This window comes from Oryctolagus cuniculus, chromosome 11 (genome assembly GCF_964237555.1).
Source record: "Oryctolagus cuniculus chromosome 11, mOryCun1.1, whole genome shotgun sequence".
Lineage (NCBI taxonomy): Eukaryota > Metazoa > Chordata > Mammalia > Lagomorpha > Leporidae > Oryctolagus > Oryctolagus cuniculus.
The window spans coordinates 13,361,466-13,379,918 of NC_091442.1; the positions used below are offsets into that span (position 1 = coordinate 13,361,466).

At 44.2% G+C, this 18,453-nt stretch overlaps 1 protein-coding gene across 4 annotated transcripts in view; it reads left to right on the forward strand.

Annotated features, from left to right (window-relative positions):
• The window catches only part of NCOA5 (nuclear receptor coactivator 5), a 34,996-nt gene that overhangs the window by 11,303 nt on the left and 5,240 nt on the right, over positions 1 to 18,453 (forward strand). For 2 of the 4 annotated variants that reach the window (XM_008274783.4, XM_051844982.2), the window contains 5 exons: positions 1,439 to 1,529; positions 2,669 to 2,735; positions 12,246 to 12,572; positions 15,259 to 15,395; positions 17,414 to 17,540. In XM_008274783.4, the coding sequence (XP_008273005.2) occupies positions 2,698 to 2,735; positions 12,246 to 12,572; positions 15,259 to 15,395; positions 17,414 to 17,540 (629 nt within the window). In that variant the 5' untranslated portion in view covers positions 1,439 to 1,529; positions 2,669 to 2,697. The remainder of the gene's footprint in view (positions 1 to 1,438; positions 1,530 to 2,668; positions 2,736 to 12,245; positions 12,573 to 15,258; positions 15,396 to 17,413; positions 17,541 to 18,453) is intronic. The other 2 variants (XM_002721198.5, XM_051844983.2) reach the window with 2 other exon arrangements.

Below are 18,453 nucleotides of genomic sequence, written 5' to 3' on the forward strand. Positions count from 1 at the left end.
GATAGAAATGAGACTCAGGACTTTCAGGTCTCATTTTCTTCATATCTCAGCCAAGTTGAAAGTTTAAGGAACTCTTAAATAGGGGTAAATAAACAAAATTGACATACCAGATTAAGCATGCCAACTCATAAAATTAAGGAAATGGTCTAAAAGTACTTTTCTGCAAAAGAAACATAAGCCACACCATCCACATATAATTGCTTTGCACTACTTAGTGAAAATAGATACTGGAAGGCAAATCACAATATTTAAAAATATATTTATGGATGTTCTTTAGTTTTCCAAGTAATGGCAGAATAATGTCACCAACTTCAAAGTAAAATATTTACCTTCTTCATTCTATCTGGAACTAGTTTTGTCCCAAAGGTATATAATATATGATCACTTTGGTCTTCCCATTCTATAGTCACTGAAGTAGATTAATTAATACAGTATGACAGCCCCCCTTTTTTTTTCATATGTGTGGGGGGCGTATTATAGCATTAATAGAAATTTATCAAGTGAAGTAGCACCATATGTTCTGTACTCTTAACCTAAATGCTTGCAAGGTCTAGTCTTTTCAGATGAGTTTTTTTGTTTGTTTGTTTTTAAGATTTATTTGTTTATTTGAAAGGCAGAGTTAGAGGCAGAGGCAGAAAGAGAGAGAAGTCTTTCATCCGCTGGTTCACTCCCCAAATGGCTGCCTCCGCCAGAGCTGAGCCAGTCCGGAGCCAGGAGCCTCCTCTGGGTCCCCCATGGTCCCAACGGCTTGGGCCATCTTTTACTGCTTTCCCAGGCAGTGGAGCAGCTGGGACTTAAACTGGTGCCTGTATGGGATGCCGGCACTGCAGGCAGGGGCTTTTACCTGCTGCACCACAGCATCGGCCCCTCAGATGAGTTTTTTGTTTGTTTGTTTTTTTTTTTTTTTAAGTCATAAGACCATTTAATAAAATGCAGAGTCCTGTTGAAGATGTGGTACTTATTTAAAAATAAGTCCCAATACATACATCTAGGGTATTCCAGAAATGCTGCATAAACTGTTTAAATAATCAAAGTCATTACGTTTCTCTCTGACTCATAGCCATTCTGTATTAGAAAGTGGTATAAAACAAGTGAGCAGACCAGGTCAATAAGCCCTTCTAGCCCTGAACTGGTATTCTTCACATTTCCACATAAAAGGAATAATACTCCTCACAAGGCCTGCCTTTATATAATTCAGATATTTGTGAACTTTAAGAGTTGTTAACTGTCATAGTACCAAAGCTATGGTCCAAGAATACTGGCCAGGTCTTACATAGAAAATATTTCCTCTGTGTGTGTGTGTGTGTGTGTGTGCAATAGAGGAATTATATCCTGTGTCATCTTAATTGAAAAGGTAAGAAGCAATTTAAGTAGAATGTGCTTCTCTGTTTAGGTTTTGTGTTCTCTTCAGTTTTGTCAAAAGCCATTCTTCTTCTAGGCATAATAGAAATTTCCGGTTTAAAATGGAATTGAAGATCATTCTCACTTGAACAGGAACTCAGAAACTCAAAAGTTGGCAACATAGCAGGGTAAAGTTTATACCAGACCCTTCAGTTTCTTCTTATTGCTGTTGTCTCACATGGTAGGAATCTGGTTGGGATTTTTTAAATATATAATTGCTATTTTAAAGCACTCTAATTATGTGAGTGCTTACTATCATTTATGTCATTAGGTGTGCTATAAATTGGTTAATATGAAACAAGGAGAATAAAGGCACCCTGCAGCAGGGAGCATTTTACATCTCCATTCATCTGAAGTATGAAATTTTTAATGCACTTATTTATCCTTAAGTCATAATAATTGTCAGGCTCGAGAGGGCATATATTGGTATATTTCTTTAAAGACCTCATCAGTTCTTTCTTAATATGTTTTTAAAGCAGGTGTATTTTTTTAGCACAATAGGATTTAACTACATAAATTAGCTTTTCTATAAGCTTATTCCACTGTTTTCTCCTATCTAATAGTATACACCAACCTTTTCTAATGAAAACTTAGATAAATTGTGTTTTATTACCTAATCCTACTATGCCAAATACCAGCTCTTATTCTTAGATACTTACCTAAGAAGAGTGTAGATGTTAACAGTTATATCTTTGGTTTATTAAAAAAAAGATAATTTTCTTTCCTGCGTATTACTCATTCTGGAAGAGTCTATCCAGTGGAATACAACACAAGACACACTAAAAGGGAGCCCTGCTTCGTGGAGTATTGGAAGTTTTAAGACACTGGGTTCCAGCAATCACTTTCTTGTAACCTAAAATAGAATTTTTTAAAACTCTCCTTATCTTTTCCCTACTTTTTTCTCTCCACAAAAAGAATTTTACAGCTAGCTCTCCAAGAGTATAGAAAACAACCTTTTCCTCCCTTTAGGCAGGGAGTGTTAGGTTTAGGTTTTGTCAGGGTGGTGAATCATTAATGTAACCAATTTTATACAAATTATATTTTAGCGGGAAAACTAAGGGACCTTCCTTACAAAGCCAAGACAATGTACTACCTTGACTTCATAAAAAAAAACTGACCAAGTGACAGTGTGTCGCTGCTGAATGGATTTTTCTTATACCATCTGGTTGCCATTATAATTTTTTTGTTGTTGCTTTCATTTAAAATGTGCTGATGATCTTGTTTTTATTCCGTAGCATTGAACAGATGGGTTGATTATTCTTTTCAGATATTAATAAGGCAGCGGAAAGAAGAAATATGAATACGGCTCCATCAAGACCCAGCCCCACACGAAGGTAAAGTACCCTGAAGCAGTGAGTTACCTTGGGAGAGTTGGGCTCTGGGGAGTTAAGCCCAACTTCACACATCAAGGGTCTTTTCTTCCCCCCAACAAATCAGAAACGCTCAAGCAAACCTTAAGAACGTGAACCCTGTGAGAAGGGCCTTGCTGCTTTTTAAAGCATACAACAGGAGATGCAGAGGAAGCTTTGTGTTTTCGGTGGCAAACCCAGCGAGTTCAGCTTGCAACCTGTGTTGCAGGCGGTTGAAGAGGATAAACCTCTGTCTGTCCCCGGCTGTCGTGTCAGTGGGAGCCTCCAGAACAGGAGGAGTGCCCCGGGGTCGTTGGTGTGCACCACACTGCACTGCAGCAGGCGGCAGAGTCGACTCTTCATTCCACATGGCTGCCGGTCCAGATGGTGACCCAGGTTTACGGAGAGTGCTGCTTGAGAGATTGCTGCGGTGCCGTGCGCCAGACCCTGTGTTGGCTCGCTTGCTTGGGGTTACCTGTTTGAGGGGTAATAAAAAGGGCAAAACACTGCATTTCTCAAAGTCTCCCTTTTTCTTACCTTCTCTGGAAATAGAGGGCATTTCCCCAAAATACTCTTCCTTCAGTGTGTACCAAAGAAGCAATCCTGACACATACCCTCAAGATGTACATTAAATTGGTGTCTTCTCTCAAAGAAGCATGTTTATTAAAAAATGTTTTCATTTCCACCAGATATGAGGAAACATATCCAGACTTTGTGGTCCCATAGCAGCACATACGAGGATGCAGTGCGTGCGGTTCTGTGTGTAATGCAGACCAACACTATGTGTTTCGTATCTTCAGGGCCCACGTGGAAGCTCAGTATGGATTTTTGTCCTTGCCCTGGAGTGGAAATGTCAGTTTTCCACAAAAACTACATATCACAGTAAACTACATTTCCTGCAGTGAATTGAACATTGCTGAACACAATGAATCCTAGTCTATAATGGTAGCTCCAGAGTCACGTGGGGATATACCTACTGAATGAGCATTTGCATGTAACACATAGTTGTCCTGCTTTTGAACAAAAATTCATGTTTTGTTACTTAGAGGATAGAACAGCTTCTGTATGTTTTGTGTAATTCTCTTGTTTGGATGTGATCTAGCTCCCAGGCATAGATTATGCATGTCTGTTCTACATGTCCAAGCAGATGCTAGGGACCAGGTAATGCTGCTGGTTTTGTTGGTTTTTTTTTGCCCATTCTTCCTGTGCCAGAGAAGTTGTATCCACCACTGCAACTATGGCTACACCACAGTTGTCAGGTAGATGCCCTGGCCATCCAGTAATTTCACTACAGAAGTGGGCATATACATTGGTAGTCTGTCTGCTCTCTTAATACCAAAAAAAAAAAAAAAAAAAAAAAAAAGCCTGCAACTTACGGATCAATAGTGTGTAGGTTGAGGTTGATTTGTTTGAATTTGTATCTTCAAGAACATGAATGCATCCTGAAGAACTTCAACAGTTCCATATAATATGTTTCTCCATTAGGCTGCATCTAACCATGTTGTAGATGTTGGGTAGCCCCACCTATATTGTTTCTTACAGCCCCAATAAATATGGAATACACATGGCTAAGAGTTTGCATCTGATGGTCAGAATTATGGGGCTGCTGTTGGAAATTGTAGTTGCCAAATGAGTTAAATGGAGATAAGATGTGGATGTGTGTGTGTTTTAAAAGATTTATCAATTTATTTGAAAGGCACATTTACAGAGCAAAAGACATATATATCTGTCCACTGATTCACTCCCCAGATGGTTAGGGCTGGACCAGGCCAAGGCCAAGAGCAAACAGCTTCATCCAGGTCTCCCACCTGGGTACAAGGGCCCAAGGACTTGGGCCGTCTTTCACTGCTTTTGCAGGCCGTTAGCAAGGAGCTGGGTCTGCAGGAGAGCCCCTGAGACAGGAACTGGAGCCCAAATGGGATGCCAGTGTCACAGGTGGCAGCTTAAACTGCTACACCACAACACTGTGTCCTAATGTGTGTTTCTGTGTGTGTTTCTGAACTGGGTGTTTTTCTAGAAGGAGTGTGGAACTTGAAAGACACAGACTCCAATAGAAAACTCCCTCTACTTGTTCTCATGGTGCTTGTGATTCCCGAGTAATGTCTGTGTATTTCTTCAGGAGAAAAAGAAATGGCACACTGCAGGCTAGAGTAGTTGCTGTTACTGTTACGGATTGAGGAGGGTAATTTCTATCATCCTGTTAATGATACTTGACCAATTGCTTTTTAACTGCTCTGGTTAATTGTAAGTAACAAGGAAACAACTAACTACCCTAGTTGGAGTCCCATTTAGTTGTTGAAAGGGCATAAATGAAAAGATTAACTGCGTTCCAACCTAAAATGTAGCTCCATAATTTCAAATATAATGAAAGAGCTTTATGCCTTTTTCCTTGTGTTTTTAATACTCCTTCCTCTACTCCCCTCCCTCCCAACAAACTAACACACAAACAGCATTGGAAAATACCTTTGAAAATGAGCTCCAGTGACGGAGGTTGTGGCATAGCTGGTTAAGCTGCTGCTTGGCACGCCCACCTGCACATCGGAGTGCCATTGTCAGTCCTGGCTGCTCTGCTTCTGATCCAGCTTCCTGCTAATGCATCCTGGGAGGCAGAATGTGATGGCTCAAGCACTTGTGCCCCTGCCACTGACGTAGGAGATCTTAACGGGCGCCTGACTTTGGCCTGGCCCAGCCTTGGCTGTTTCAAGTATTTGGGGAGTGAACCAACAGATAAAAGTTCAATCTCTCTCACTGTTTCTGTTGCTGTGCCTTTCAAGTAAATGAAAAATATTTTTTCAGTGAGCTCCTTAGTAGATACATACATATCAGTGTCTCCTTTATATATCTTTTAAAATCCCACTTTCCTCAGAAATGAATTCTAAAATGTGATTATTTGGAATGTGCATAGAGCAGTGTCTTCCTGCTTTATCAGCAGGAGGAATAGCCAAGCTAATTCAGAGTCCATTAACAATCTTCCCCTTGGATTATATGTCCCTAACATGTTGTTTACCATGGTGAAGCTCCATACAGTCAGTGTGTATTTACTTCAGGGAAAAATGTGGTCACATTTAGTAGAATCTGTTCTGAGCCCCATCTAAGAGTCTCCATTTTTTCTCTTAAAGAAAAAAAAAATCAAAGCTGGATAAATTGAATTTTATATTCAAAGTAGAGTACTAACATTTTGATTATTACCCTCATCATGCATTATCTCTTCAGATACACTGATAGGGTAGAAGTAAAATACAAAAGAGTTCACAAGATAAGTGAGTGAGTGGCCTGGGAAGAGCTAACCATTTCTCAGGTGTACACTGGGATCACTGTTTTTGGGTGCATGCTTCCAGTCAAAGCCTTGAGATAATTCCAAATGTACTGGCCTGTTGATAATAACCAAACTGCCTTCCGGCAGCCCTAATACTTCTGTGTGTCACCACCATAGGGAATGTATCATTCACAGCAGAAAGAAAAACAAAACAAAAAAAAACCACTATTCATGATTTCCTTATTTCCTTAAGTTACACCCCTACATCTCCAGTGCTGTCTGCTTTTAATAAGAACATTATTCTTTATGTTGCCAAAATCTTTGTAACACCTTTTGCTGAACATTAACCTTGAGTGTCAACATACCTGGGTATGTTGGGCGTTTTCACAGGATTGTCAGCCCTTCAAGCAACAGTTCTGTGGCTCTGTTTCTGTCCAGTGATGACTCAGCTGCCAGTGTATAATTCTAACAGTACTGGTCCAGCCACGCACCAATCTCTGCACAAGAATCCCTGCTCTGGATTACATTTCAGCTTGAATTCCTATCATTGAACCCTTGGACCACTCCACTGGATTCCTTTTGAGTATACTGCACAGTTGTCTGGTATGGCCTTAGGCCCTGGTCTTCCTTCACAGACTGGATCATGGTTCTGGCTGGGGCTGGATGCCCTTGGCTCCGTCAGCAGTGCGGCAGTCCAGGTCTCAGAGCATATGCCAACTTGACTTGCTGAAGTCAGACGGGGTCTCCCAAACCTTCCCAAACAGAACTAGCTTGTCTACATCAAAGCTCTGCAGAGGATCCCCCGTGTATTTGTGAAAGAAGTTAAGCCCGATACCTCCATGGTGGAGCTCACTGGGGACTGATTCATCAGAAGTCACTTGGCTGCAGGCAGATTTCCTTTGTAACCCGAAGTGTTTTCTACTTATCCAAAGAGGATTCATTTCGTGGATAACTGTTTGCTCCTTGAGTGTGAAACAGCCCTAGGTCTGGCTGGACCTGCATTGAAAGATTGCGGGCCGTGGCTCCCTTTGCGCTAACACGTGAAGAAAAGCCGGCAGCGAGTGCCACCTCTGCCAGCGGAAAACTCACTTGTGCTGGAGAAGATCACCGCTGCTTCCCAGGGGAGGCGTGGCCACTTACAAAGTTTGGATCTGAGATGTGGTCTCTCCTTCCTCCCATACCCTGCCTACACCTGATGGTGAAATCTCTTATCTCTGCATTTCTAATAGTAGCATGGAGCCACTGTGGCGGGGGACCAGCGTCACACAGCAGCCATCTTATTTAGATATTTGTGGACAGTATCTGTGACAATAAACGTTTAAAAAGCTGGTGGAGGGTTTTTCTCAGGGTCAGAAAAAAGACTGGCCCTCCCAAGGAAAGTATTCCAGGGAACAGAAAGGCTGGCCTCTGCAGAACAGAAAGACGAAGACGGGCCTTTCTCCCTGACCTGCACGGCCAAGGCCAAAGAGCACCATCCTGAACCTGAGGTTCCATCTCCTGATGAAAAGAAGCTCAAAGTCTTTCAAGATCTGTAAAATCTCAAATACCAGGCGCTGTCCACACCACTTAAGTCCTCAGGAGGAGAAGCTGTTCTGCCAGCAGCACACCACTTCCCATCTGAGCCGTGGTTTCTCCCTTCACCCACCCCTCCTTTACCCGTAAATGCTGCCCAATGATGCAAGCATTTGCCTTTCTTCTCCCCTCCTGAGTAGATAAGGGATTACAGCAGAATTTTAGTTGTGTTTGCCACCTGCTTCAGTTTGTGGGCTCCAGTACTGAAGTTTAACTGCTATCCGGTTTCATTTTACCCTCTTACAATGTGGTACCTGAGAGTATGCGTTTGGCTTCCTTTAGTAAAATAGCTCTGGTGCCTTGGGATGATACTGTGAATTTCACTATTTGCTCCGGGAACCTGCTTCTACTCACTTATCATCTGAGGTCAAGCTTCTCATGCAGGAGGCTTTGTCCTCTCCTCGCTCTGAGTCCAGACACTGTACAACTCTTGTTAGCTGTGTTCTTGGTTTGAGGAAGATGTTGGGACCAGCAGCAGGCGCCCTTTTGTTCTGAGGAGTTCTTTGGGTCCTGAAGTGACCCTAAAGGGTTGTTTGTTTTGTTTTTGTCTCCAGAGGAACATGTGCCAGTGTTCATCTTTTGGAGCAAGGAAAACGTTTGCCTTTTCGTTGTGGAGAATTACCTTCTATCTCTACTTCCATCAGTGCTTAGATTCTTCTCTCTCCTGACTCACCTCTTCTGCCTTTTTGCCCAGAAGGCAGTGGAGAGGGAATTAGTAATTTTGTTGCCTACAAACTTTAGATTCTTTGAGAGGAAAAGGGAAGGGCTTGTTGTCGCAGGCTGGAAGCATGAACATAGACTTTGTGGGTTTAGGGTTATGGTCGTCCTGCAGGGGTGGATTCAGACAGGTAAGTAAGGTTCTCCAATAGATCAAAAAGAATTAGAGCCCAATATGGTATCTGATTGTCCTAAGACTGTAAATAATGTGCTGTGACATGGTGTTCATGACTGCATTCCCAGCCCTACTTCACCAGACCAAAACTTTATGTGGTCTGTGGTCTGTCAGGTTCATGATATTTCAGCTCTGATTGCCAAGAACACTTGAAATCTGATTCTGCCTCTAATGACGACTTCTAACTGCTCCCCAAGGCCAGTTTATCCACCGATCATTAATGATCCAGAAATGCTTTGCAGTGTCCTTCCCATTGGACCCTTGGTGTTTGCCCACATTATGCACTACGTCAGATGTTACAGTGTTAGGAGGATTTTTTGACATAATAGGGAAAATTGAAATCATCTTGATTAGTCGGCACGTTATTCTAGTGTGGAAACTAATGTTTAGCTATCCTTATTTAAGTTCTCTAGTTTGCTGTGTGGTTGCTACCACAACCAGGAGTAATAATAAATCTTAAAATATATGACAGGGACTTTTGTAAAAAGAAGACTTGGCATTTAACTTGTTTCTTCTGTGCCCATGTAAATGAAGTGAAATTGAAGCATTCTGGGGCTGATAGCATCATGGTGGATGCCTACTGTGGTGTAATCACAGTAGATGATAAAAACAAAGCTTGGTGCCTGCTCTTGAGGCTGACAGTTTTAAGTAGAAAAATTCAATTCATTAAACTGCTGAACTCAGCGCTGTGTCGTGGGGACCCAAAGCCTTCAGGAGACTTACTGTTTTCTAGGGAAGCCATGTGAACAAATACAGTCATATATCGCTTAACATCAAGATAATTTCTGAAAAATGGGTCATTAGGTGATTTCGTTGCATGACTATCACAGAGTATACTTACACAACCTAAGCTACAACATCAGAAGTTGATATAATCTTATCATTAGGCAGCACATAATTGTAGTTACAGAACAGTGTGGGAAGTTCAGTAATAAAAGTATGTACAGGAGCAAGATTCTTTCCACATGTTTATGGAGCTTCAGCTGTGTGCCAGATGTTCTAGTGGATTTACAGTGCAGAGTCAAGCTGACACAGGCCTTGTCCTCAGGAAGCTTGTGATCTGCCTAGGCAGATGGGTGTTAAATAGGTAAACTTAGCAAATCAAATGAGATAAGTAAAAAAAAAAAAAAAAAAAAAAGGTGTTGTGAGAATTTAAGAGCAGAAGGTAGACTTGTACATTGACATGCTGAGACCTGGAGAGTGAGCGCAGGTCTCAAGGGATCAGGAGAGGCTTTGGCTCGCTGTGGCTGAAAGGCTAGTGTGGCTGCAGAGTGGTGACCTGAGGCAAAGATAGGCAAGACAGGAGCCCAAGGCATAAAGGACTTTCCTAACCTTGGCTGAGATTTTGAAATGAATCCTAAATAAATACTGTGGGAAACCAATGAAGGGTTTTACATACTTAAAAGCTCACTCTAGAGCATTCTTTGTGAGGAAAGATTAGAGAAGAGCTAAGAACAGAAGTTGGGGGACTGCTTCAGCTCCCGCTGGCTTTGGCTTTAGAGTGTGTGGTTACGGTTGGCCTTCAGTGGTGCCCATGTAGATACAGAGAAGTGAACAGAATGGGTAGCAGTTTTCAGAGAGAATGGGCAGACTTCAGACGTACGGTTGAAAGGAGTAGGTAAATCTTGAAGGGTGACGTCCAATTTCCTGGCTTGAGCAAATGAGTAACTGGATGTGCCGTCTACTCAGATGGGAAGGACTGGAGGAGCAGCATATTGTGGAGAAGTTAAAAGCATTCAGGACGGATCTCAGAGTGGATCAGACATGAGACATGGTTGTGAAAATGTAAATACCAGGTCAGGATGAGTAACAGAAATAGTGCTCTGAGAGTAGGAGGGGAGATCAGCAGTCACTGGGAAAGCGAGGGAAGGATTCTGGGAGACGCGGGACATGATCTTCCTTTTGTGGATCAGGTGGTCCTTGAGTTAGTCCTGGAAAACTGTTCCAGATAGAGAAGCCATACGAACAGAAACACCGAGAGACATGTGAGTAAAGTGAGAAGAACAGCTTAGGTCGAACTAAGGAAACAATCGGGAAATGAGGAGGTGATAGTTAGAAGAGGGTATTGTCAGGCGAGGGTTCCCAGAGGCACAGGGGGCAAGCTGAGATTAGCCACCGATGGAAATTGGCGCATTTGGATGGGTAGTACAATATTTGTGTGTCAAATGACTTGAAATCCAAAATATTAGTTTTTGTTTTTTGGAAATTTTTATTGGTGCTGGCATATAAATATAAATAAGCTTTTGAATTGGACCTATAAATCTAGAGGAATAGAAAGGTAAATAGGACTCTACTGATTTAAAGGGGACGGAGAGGAAGAATCAAAGTTAACATTCAAGAACAAACCTAGGTAGCTAGAAAGTGGATTATTGGCAGAAGTGAGAAAGTCAGGAATGGGACTGCTTGTGGGTTGGAATAGGAAGTTTCTAATTTTAGATATGTTGGGGATGAGTTTCCGGTGGGATGAATGTCTCATGACAAACATTGAGTCAGCAGGCCAAGCATGTCTGTGGCTTCAGTTTTTAAAAGACCTTAGACAAAAGGGAACCAAATTTGATTGGTTTTGATCCTTAACTGCATGTATCATACTGTGCTTCCCCCTCTTAATTTGATGATTCTGTTAGATAACTTTTCGTGAAATTTTCTGTGCTTTAAGGGCAACTCTTTTGATCACTTTGTGTGAGATTATGCCATTTTCTCTGTTTTTTCTTCATGACTCTTAGCCCTCACTATGTCCCCCCAGATTTCTTGCCCCCCCTTTAACAACAACAACAAAAAAAAGATGTATTTATTTGAAAGGCAGAGTTACAGAGAGGCGGGGGGTGGGGGTGGGGGAGGGGTCTTCCATCTGCTGTTTCACTTCCCAGATGGCCGCAATGGCCAGAGCTGTGCCGATCCGAAGCCAGGAGCCAGGAGCTTCTTCCAGGTCTCGCACATGGGTGCAGGAGCCCAAGGACCTGGGCCATCTTCTGCTTTCCTAGGCCACAGTGGAGAGCTGGATTGGAAGAAGAGCAACTGAGACTCGAACCGCTGCCCATGTGGGCTGCCGGCCCTGCAGGCTTTACCTGCTACGCCACAGCACCTGCCGCTCTTGCTCTTATGTCTTTTTAAGACAAGTCTGATGGGGAAATACTTTTTTTTTTTTTTTTTTACAGGTAGAGTTCTAGACAGAGAGAAAGGTCTTCCTTCTGTTGGTTCACTCCCCAAATGGCCACCACGGCCAGCGCTGGGCCGATCCGGAGCCAGGTGCTTCCTCCTGGTCTCCCATGCAGGTGCAGGAGCCCAAGCACTTGGTCCATCCTCTGCTGCCCTCCCAGGCCACAGCAGAGAGCTGGCCTGGAAGAAGAGCAGTCAGGACTAGAACCTGGCACCCATATGGGATGCCAGCGCCGCAGGCGGAGGATTAACCAAGTGAGCCACGGCGCCAGCCCCCAATACTTTTACTTTGAAAACCTGTTGAAATTGAGATGATTTGGCATGTGTGAGAAATACCGAATTACTCTCTGAAGCTTGATAAACACCATTACCCCAGCCCAAACCTCTTTCAGCTGCGCATTCTTCCTTTGCAGTTCCAGTCTTTTGAGATTCTTGAAGCTACTAGGTTTTATTTACTGGCCAGATGGGTAGCTGTCCTTAAGTTTTAATTGTGCTCTTGGTTTGACTGCCATGTTGTAGAGAAAAATATTTGGAAGATTTGGGCTTTCTCCCATAAGGAGCTGTGGGATTGGCTCCCTTTGATTTCTTTGTCTTAGCATATTCTTGCTGTCTTCCACAGGGATCCATATGGTTTTGGAGACAGTCGAGATACAAGGCGTGACCGATCTCCCATTCGGGGAAGTCCAAGAAGAGAGCCGAGGGATGGCAGAAATGGCCGAGATGCCCGGGACAGCAGAGACATCCGAGACCCCCGAGACCTGCGGGACCACAGAGACAGCAGAGACCTGCGGGATCACAGAGACAGCAGGAGTATGCGTGACGCTCGGGACATGAGGGAGCTCAGAGACTTTCGGGATTTAAGAGACTCGAGGGATTTTCGAGATCACCGGGACCCCATGTATGACAGATACAGAGACCTGAGAGACTCGCGAGAGCCTATGTACAGGTATATTCGCAGCCATTCCGCTTGCTTTTTTGTAACAGCGTGTTCTACTTAACTCATTGAAAACTCTGTAAGGACGGTGACTTTGTCAGCCTTGTATTTTCAGTGTCTTATCAAGGGGAGATGTGCCGCTCAATGAATTTTGCTGAATGTGTGAGTGATTGATGAATTATGCTTAGTGAATGCATGTGGGCCTCTTCCTGTGACCTGTGAGAGACACCATTATGTGAAGAGACAGAGTAAACTTAGAGTGGCAGTGTGAAAACACAGGGGGATACACAGCTAATCAGTAAATGTTTGAAAAGGTGCTCAGCATCATCAGTCATCAAGAAAATGGAAATGAAAGCCACAGTGAGTTACCACTTCACATGCACTAGGGTGGCCGTAGTAGTTTTCTTAAAAATACAGAGAAGGGGCAGACAATTGGCACAGCGGTTTAGCAGCCACTTTGGAGACCTACATCTCCTATTGGAACGTTTGTTTTGCATCTTGGCTCTGATTCTGATTCCAGATTCTTGCTAATGTGTACCCTGGGAGGCATCACATAATAGCCCAAGCAGTTGGGTACCTGCCACCCATTTGGGAGATCCAAATTACATATCTCTATCCTGCCTTCAGCCTGGCCAAGCCCTGGCTGTTGCAGGTATTCAAGGAGTGAAATAACAAATGGGAAATCAATCAATCAATCAATATCTCTCTCTCTCTCTCCCACCCTTCCTCCCTACCTCCCTTCCTCCTTCTCTCCCCCCACCTATCCACCTATCAAATTAAAATTAAAAAATACACACACAGAGAAAATAAATAGTGTTGGCAAGGCATGGGGAAATTGGAACCCTCTGCTGGTGGGCATATAAAATTATATAGGCACTGTGTAAACAGTTTGGCAGTCTTCAGATGTTGAGTATAGAATTACTGCACAGTCCTGTCATGTCTACTACTGACAGTGTATCCAAGAGAATTGTGCATGAATGTACATGAATGTGCCTACCAACACTGTTCATAATAGCGGAAAGGTAGAAGCAATCCCAGTGTCCATCAGCAAGTGAATGAATATAAGAAAGGTGATAGATCCATACAGTGGAATATTATTCGGTTATAAAACAGAAGGAAGTTCTGATATATGTTAAAACATGGATGGGCCTTGAAAACCTGCTGAGTGAAATAAGCCAGATAACAAAAGGTGTTGTGAGTCCACTTGCATGAAATATCTAGGTCAAGCAAATTCATAAACACAGAAAATAGATTAGAGGTTACCAGGGACTAGGGAGAGGGGGAATGGAGAGTTGCTTTGTGAATAGAATTTCTTTTTGATATTGGAAGTAGATAATGGTGCTGATGACACAACACTGTGACTAGAGTACCACTGAGTTACACACTTGGAAGTGGCTAAGATGGTATTTAGCCTAGTGGTTAAGACATCTGCTTCCCACATCAGAGCACCGGCTCCCGTTCCTGACTCCAGCCACATACCGATGCAGAGCCCTGGAGGTAGTGGTGATGGCTCAAGTAATTGGGTTCCTGCCAGATAAGCGGGAGACCCGGAATTGGCCTGGTCCAGCCTCAGCCATTGCAGCCATCTGGGAAATGAACCAGTTAGTGGGAGCTGTCTCTTTGTCTCTAGCTCTCTGTCAAAAAAATAAAAAAGAAAAAAATTGGGTGTGGGGCCAGCACTGTGGTGTAGTGGGTTAAGCCACCGCCTGCCATGCCAACATCCCATATAAGCACCAGTTGGAATCCTGCCTGCTCCACTTCTGATCCAGGTTTCTGCTGGGGAAGCAGTGGAGGATGGCCAAAGTGCTTGGGCCTCTGCACCCACATGGTAGTCCCATATGAAGCTCCTGACTCCTGGCTTCTATCTGGCCCAGCCCTGGAGCCCTGGCTGTTGGTGGCTGTTTGGGGAGTGAACCAATGGATGGAAGATCTCTCTCTCGCTCTCTCTGCCTCTGCCTCTCTCTCTCTCTGTAACTCTGCCTTTCGAGTAAAGAAATAAATTTTTAAAATAAATAAAAAATAGTAATAAGAAATGGGTGTTGCAGCAGATGTTTGGCCTAGCATTTAAGGCGCTGGTTAAGCTACCTACATCCCATATCAGAATGCCTGGGTTCAGTACCCTGTTCTCCCAATTCTAGCTTCCTGCCAATAATGCACACCTTAAAAGGCAGGAGGGGGTGGCCCCATGGAAGACCTGGATTGAGTCCCCTGCTCTGGATTCAGTCTGGCCCAGCCCATCACTGTGGTCATTTGCATAGTGATCCAGTGGATGGGCGCTGTCTACTTCTGTCTCTGTCTCTCTGTCTCTCAAATAAATAAAATACTTTCCAAGAGGGTAATAGGGCAAATTATTATATACAAAGTATTTTTTAAAAGTTCATAGAAAAAAATGTTTTATGGAAGAAATTGCGAGTTACTTGTATTTAGTATATGCCAGAGATTATACTAAATGTTTTCTGTATATCACTTGTGTTCTTCTTCCACCCTAACCCCGCCCTACCCTACCCTACCCACACTTCAGACAGGTCAACTCAGCCACAGAGCTAAGAAGCAGTGAGTCTTAGATAGAAATTCATTTGACAAACCCTAAATTCATATGCCTAACTCTGAGGGGATTGGGTATTGAAGATTCTCTGTAGCTGACTTTTGCAGGCTGGGAAGAATTTTTAACTTTGTAAAAATTTCCTTAACCTTTCAGGAGAGAAGGCTCTTACGACAGATACCTGCGAATGGATGACTATTGCAGGAGAAAAGAGGACTCTTACTTTGACCGTTACAGAGACAGCTTTGATGGGCGAGGTCCCCCGGGTCCAGAAAGTCAGTCTCGTGCGAAAGGTAAAGTAGCAGCAGCAGAGGGTCCCGTTCCTGGCAGAATGCTCTGCAGAAGTCAGAGGAGATGAGCCAGGAGTCCGGCGAGTCACAGGGTGCTCGTGACTCGGCCAGGCACTTCACAAGAAGTACAAGCTTGAAAATGATTTTTAAGTGCAGATTAGTGCACTGGTGTAGCCATCCAACAAGAAATAAGGAATTGCAGCCATAAGAAATGAACAGAAGTTTGAAGCTGTGCCTTCTGCCCGTTAACCAGATAACTGTAACTGCAGTGTGTGTGTGTGTGTGTGTGTGTGTGTGTTGGAGGGGGCATTGGTTGTTTATAATTTTTATCTCTTCAGTAAAGACAAGCGTGTTTATACACACACATATTTTCATTTATCTGAAAGGCAGAGTTACAGAGACAGGGCTAGAGAGATAGATCTTCCTTCTGCTGGTTCACTCCCCAAATGGCCACAGTGGCCAGGCCAGAGCCAGGAGCTTCATCCAGCTTTCCCATGTGGGTGCAGGGGCCCGAGGACCTGAGCCATCTTCTGCATCTTTCCCAGATGCATCAGCAGGGAGCTGGATCAGAAGCAGAGCAGCCGGGACTCAAAGCTGCGCCTATATGGGATGCCAGTATTGCAGTCGGCAGCCACCCATTATGCCATGATGCTGGGCCCAAGCATGTTTCTTCAAAGCCTACATTTTTTTCTCAGGCTGTCTTTAATTTTCAAATTGTTTTGTACCTGGCCAAGTTTGTGCTGTATGACTTTATGTGTTTATTTGAGGAGCAGAGACCAACAGCTTCTGTTTGATGATTGACTCCCTGAATGCCTGCAGCAGCCAGGATGCAAAGTCAGGAGTGGGGATCACACAGGTCTCCACGGGGGAAGCAGCAGTTCCGCTTCTCGAGCCTTCGCTGCTGCTTTCCCCGATCTGCATGAGCAGAAACCTGGGACCAGGACGTGGACCCTAGGTCAGCCCCAGACTCTGGTGTGGCGCCTGGGCATTCTAACGGGTTCTGACCCCTACATGGAGCACCCATCACAAACAGCACTTTTAATTTGTTGTGAAACTTAGTTACATGGGTGTTTTTTTTTTCCAAAAAACATCAACAAAAATGTAGACTAGAACAATGGAATATTATTTTTTCTCTTTTCAAGTTATCAAAAATAAAAATATCAATACCCAGTGTTGACAAAGGTATGGAGACTTAGGCACTACGAGGGGTGGGAAACTTTTCTCTGCCAAGAGCCATTTGGATATTTATAACATCATTTGTGGGCCATACAGAATTACTAATTTAAAAATGAGCCTGCAGTAGATTCACTGGATTTCGAGTCTTGCCTGCGGTTGCTTGGCAAACCATGACCACATGAGTGTGCAGGCCTTCCCCGGGCCAGACCATCTCCACACTGCACCAGGTGGTCCATGACTGTGGTAATATAAGTTAGTAGCAGTCTCTCTGAGGGCACTTTGCCAGTATGCTACAAGAAGCGTTGAGGGGCTGGCTCTGTGGTGCAGCAGGTTAAAGCCCTGGCCTGAAGCGCCGGCATCCCATATGGGTGCCAGTTCGAGTCCCAGCTGCTCCTCTTCCAATCCAGCTCTCTGCTTTGGCCTGGGATAGCAGTGGAAGATGACCCAAGTCCTTGGGCCCCTGCACCCACGTGGGAAACCCGAAAGGAGCTCCTGGCTCCTGGCTCCTGGCTCCTGGCTTCGGATCATGCAGCTCCGGCCATTGCGGCCCTCTGGGGAGTGAACCAGGAGATGGAAGACCTCTCTCTCTGTCTCTACCTCTCTCTGTAATCTCTCTTTCAAATAAATAAAATAAATCTTTAAAAAAAAAAAGGCATTGAAACAGCCATGCCCTTCAGTCTACCCGTTCCATTGTGATGAATTTGTAGTTGTAAAAGGCAATAATCATAGTTATTTTTAGGAGGCAGGTTTGAGAAGTTCAGAGTGTGTGTATGTCTCGACCTCTGTGTTTAAGCAGCTTGCCGTTCCCAGTGCTGATTTCAGCTTTCCCTGGTGGTATCTTACAGAGCGTCTGAAACGTGAGGAACGGCGGAGAGAGGAGCTCTATCGTCAGTATTTTGAGGAAATCCAGAGACGCTTTGATGCCGAGAGGCCTGTGGATTGCTCTGTGATTGTGGTCAACAAGCAGACTAAGTAAGGACCCTTTAGCTACTTCTCCCAAGTAAGGAAAAGGGTCAGGAAAGAAATGCAGGCTTCTCTGGGCAGCGCTACCTGCTGACGCTGGGCTGTGTAATCTGGCCTTCCTAGGCTTTGTTAGCTGGGGAGTTCTCAGTTGTAGGTGGCAGAAAACCCAGTTCAAACTGACGTAAGCCCAAAAGGGACATTTGTAGTTTATTTAACTGGAGAGAGGATAGGAAGCTCAGGTGTGGCCACAGCCAGGGTCAGACTATGTTATCAAGAGGTGGTCTCTAAGCACTGATGTCTTCAGTGTTGCCTTCATTCTCAGGCAGGTTTTCTGCTTGGAAAGGCAGATGGCACTGATACCAGACAGTCCTAGCTTAGCAAAAATCGTGGGAAGAGAGCTTCTCTCCCCGTCCTTCCACCTGAAGTCCTGGAGTTCCTTCTCATTGGACTAATCTGGCTTATTTTCCTACACCTGAACCTGTCACTTTGGCCAGGTAGTCCAGAATGCTCTTAACTAGCCGGAGCTGTCACATGCCTACCCCTGGAGTTAGAAGTGGGAGTAGCCCTGTAGACCATAGGGAGAGGGAGTAGATGCTGGTCCAGTGAAGCCGTGGATAACCTGTTTCCTGGGACAACCCTGAACTGAGCTCTTTGGGAGGCACACTTTTCTGTGTGTGTCAGTCAAGAACGAAGCCTTCTTTGTAAAGTGCGCTGGCTTCGCAGAACTGTTAGATGCCCACGTTAGCCAAGCCAGAGTTCACAGTGCTGCCTCCTCCGTTCTGTGTGCACTCGGTCCGTGAAGAGGCAGAGCAGAGGAGCAAAAGCCAGGGCAGCGGCCTGCAGGCTTAGTGCAGCCATGTTTCTTTCCCAGGAGGTTGTCAGTGACTTATGTAGTTTCTAGCAGTTTGGGGTTAAAGAGCTA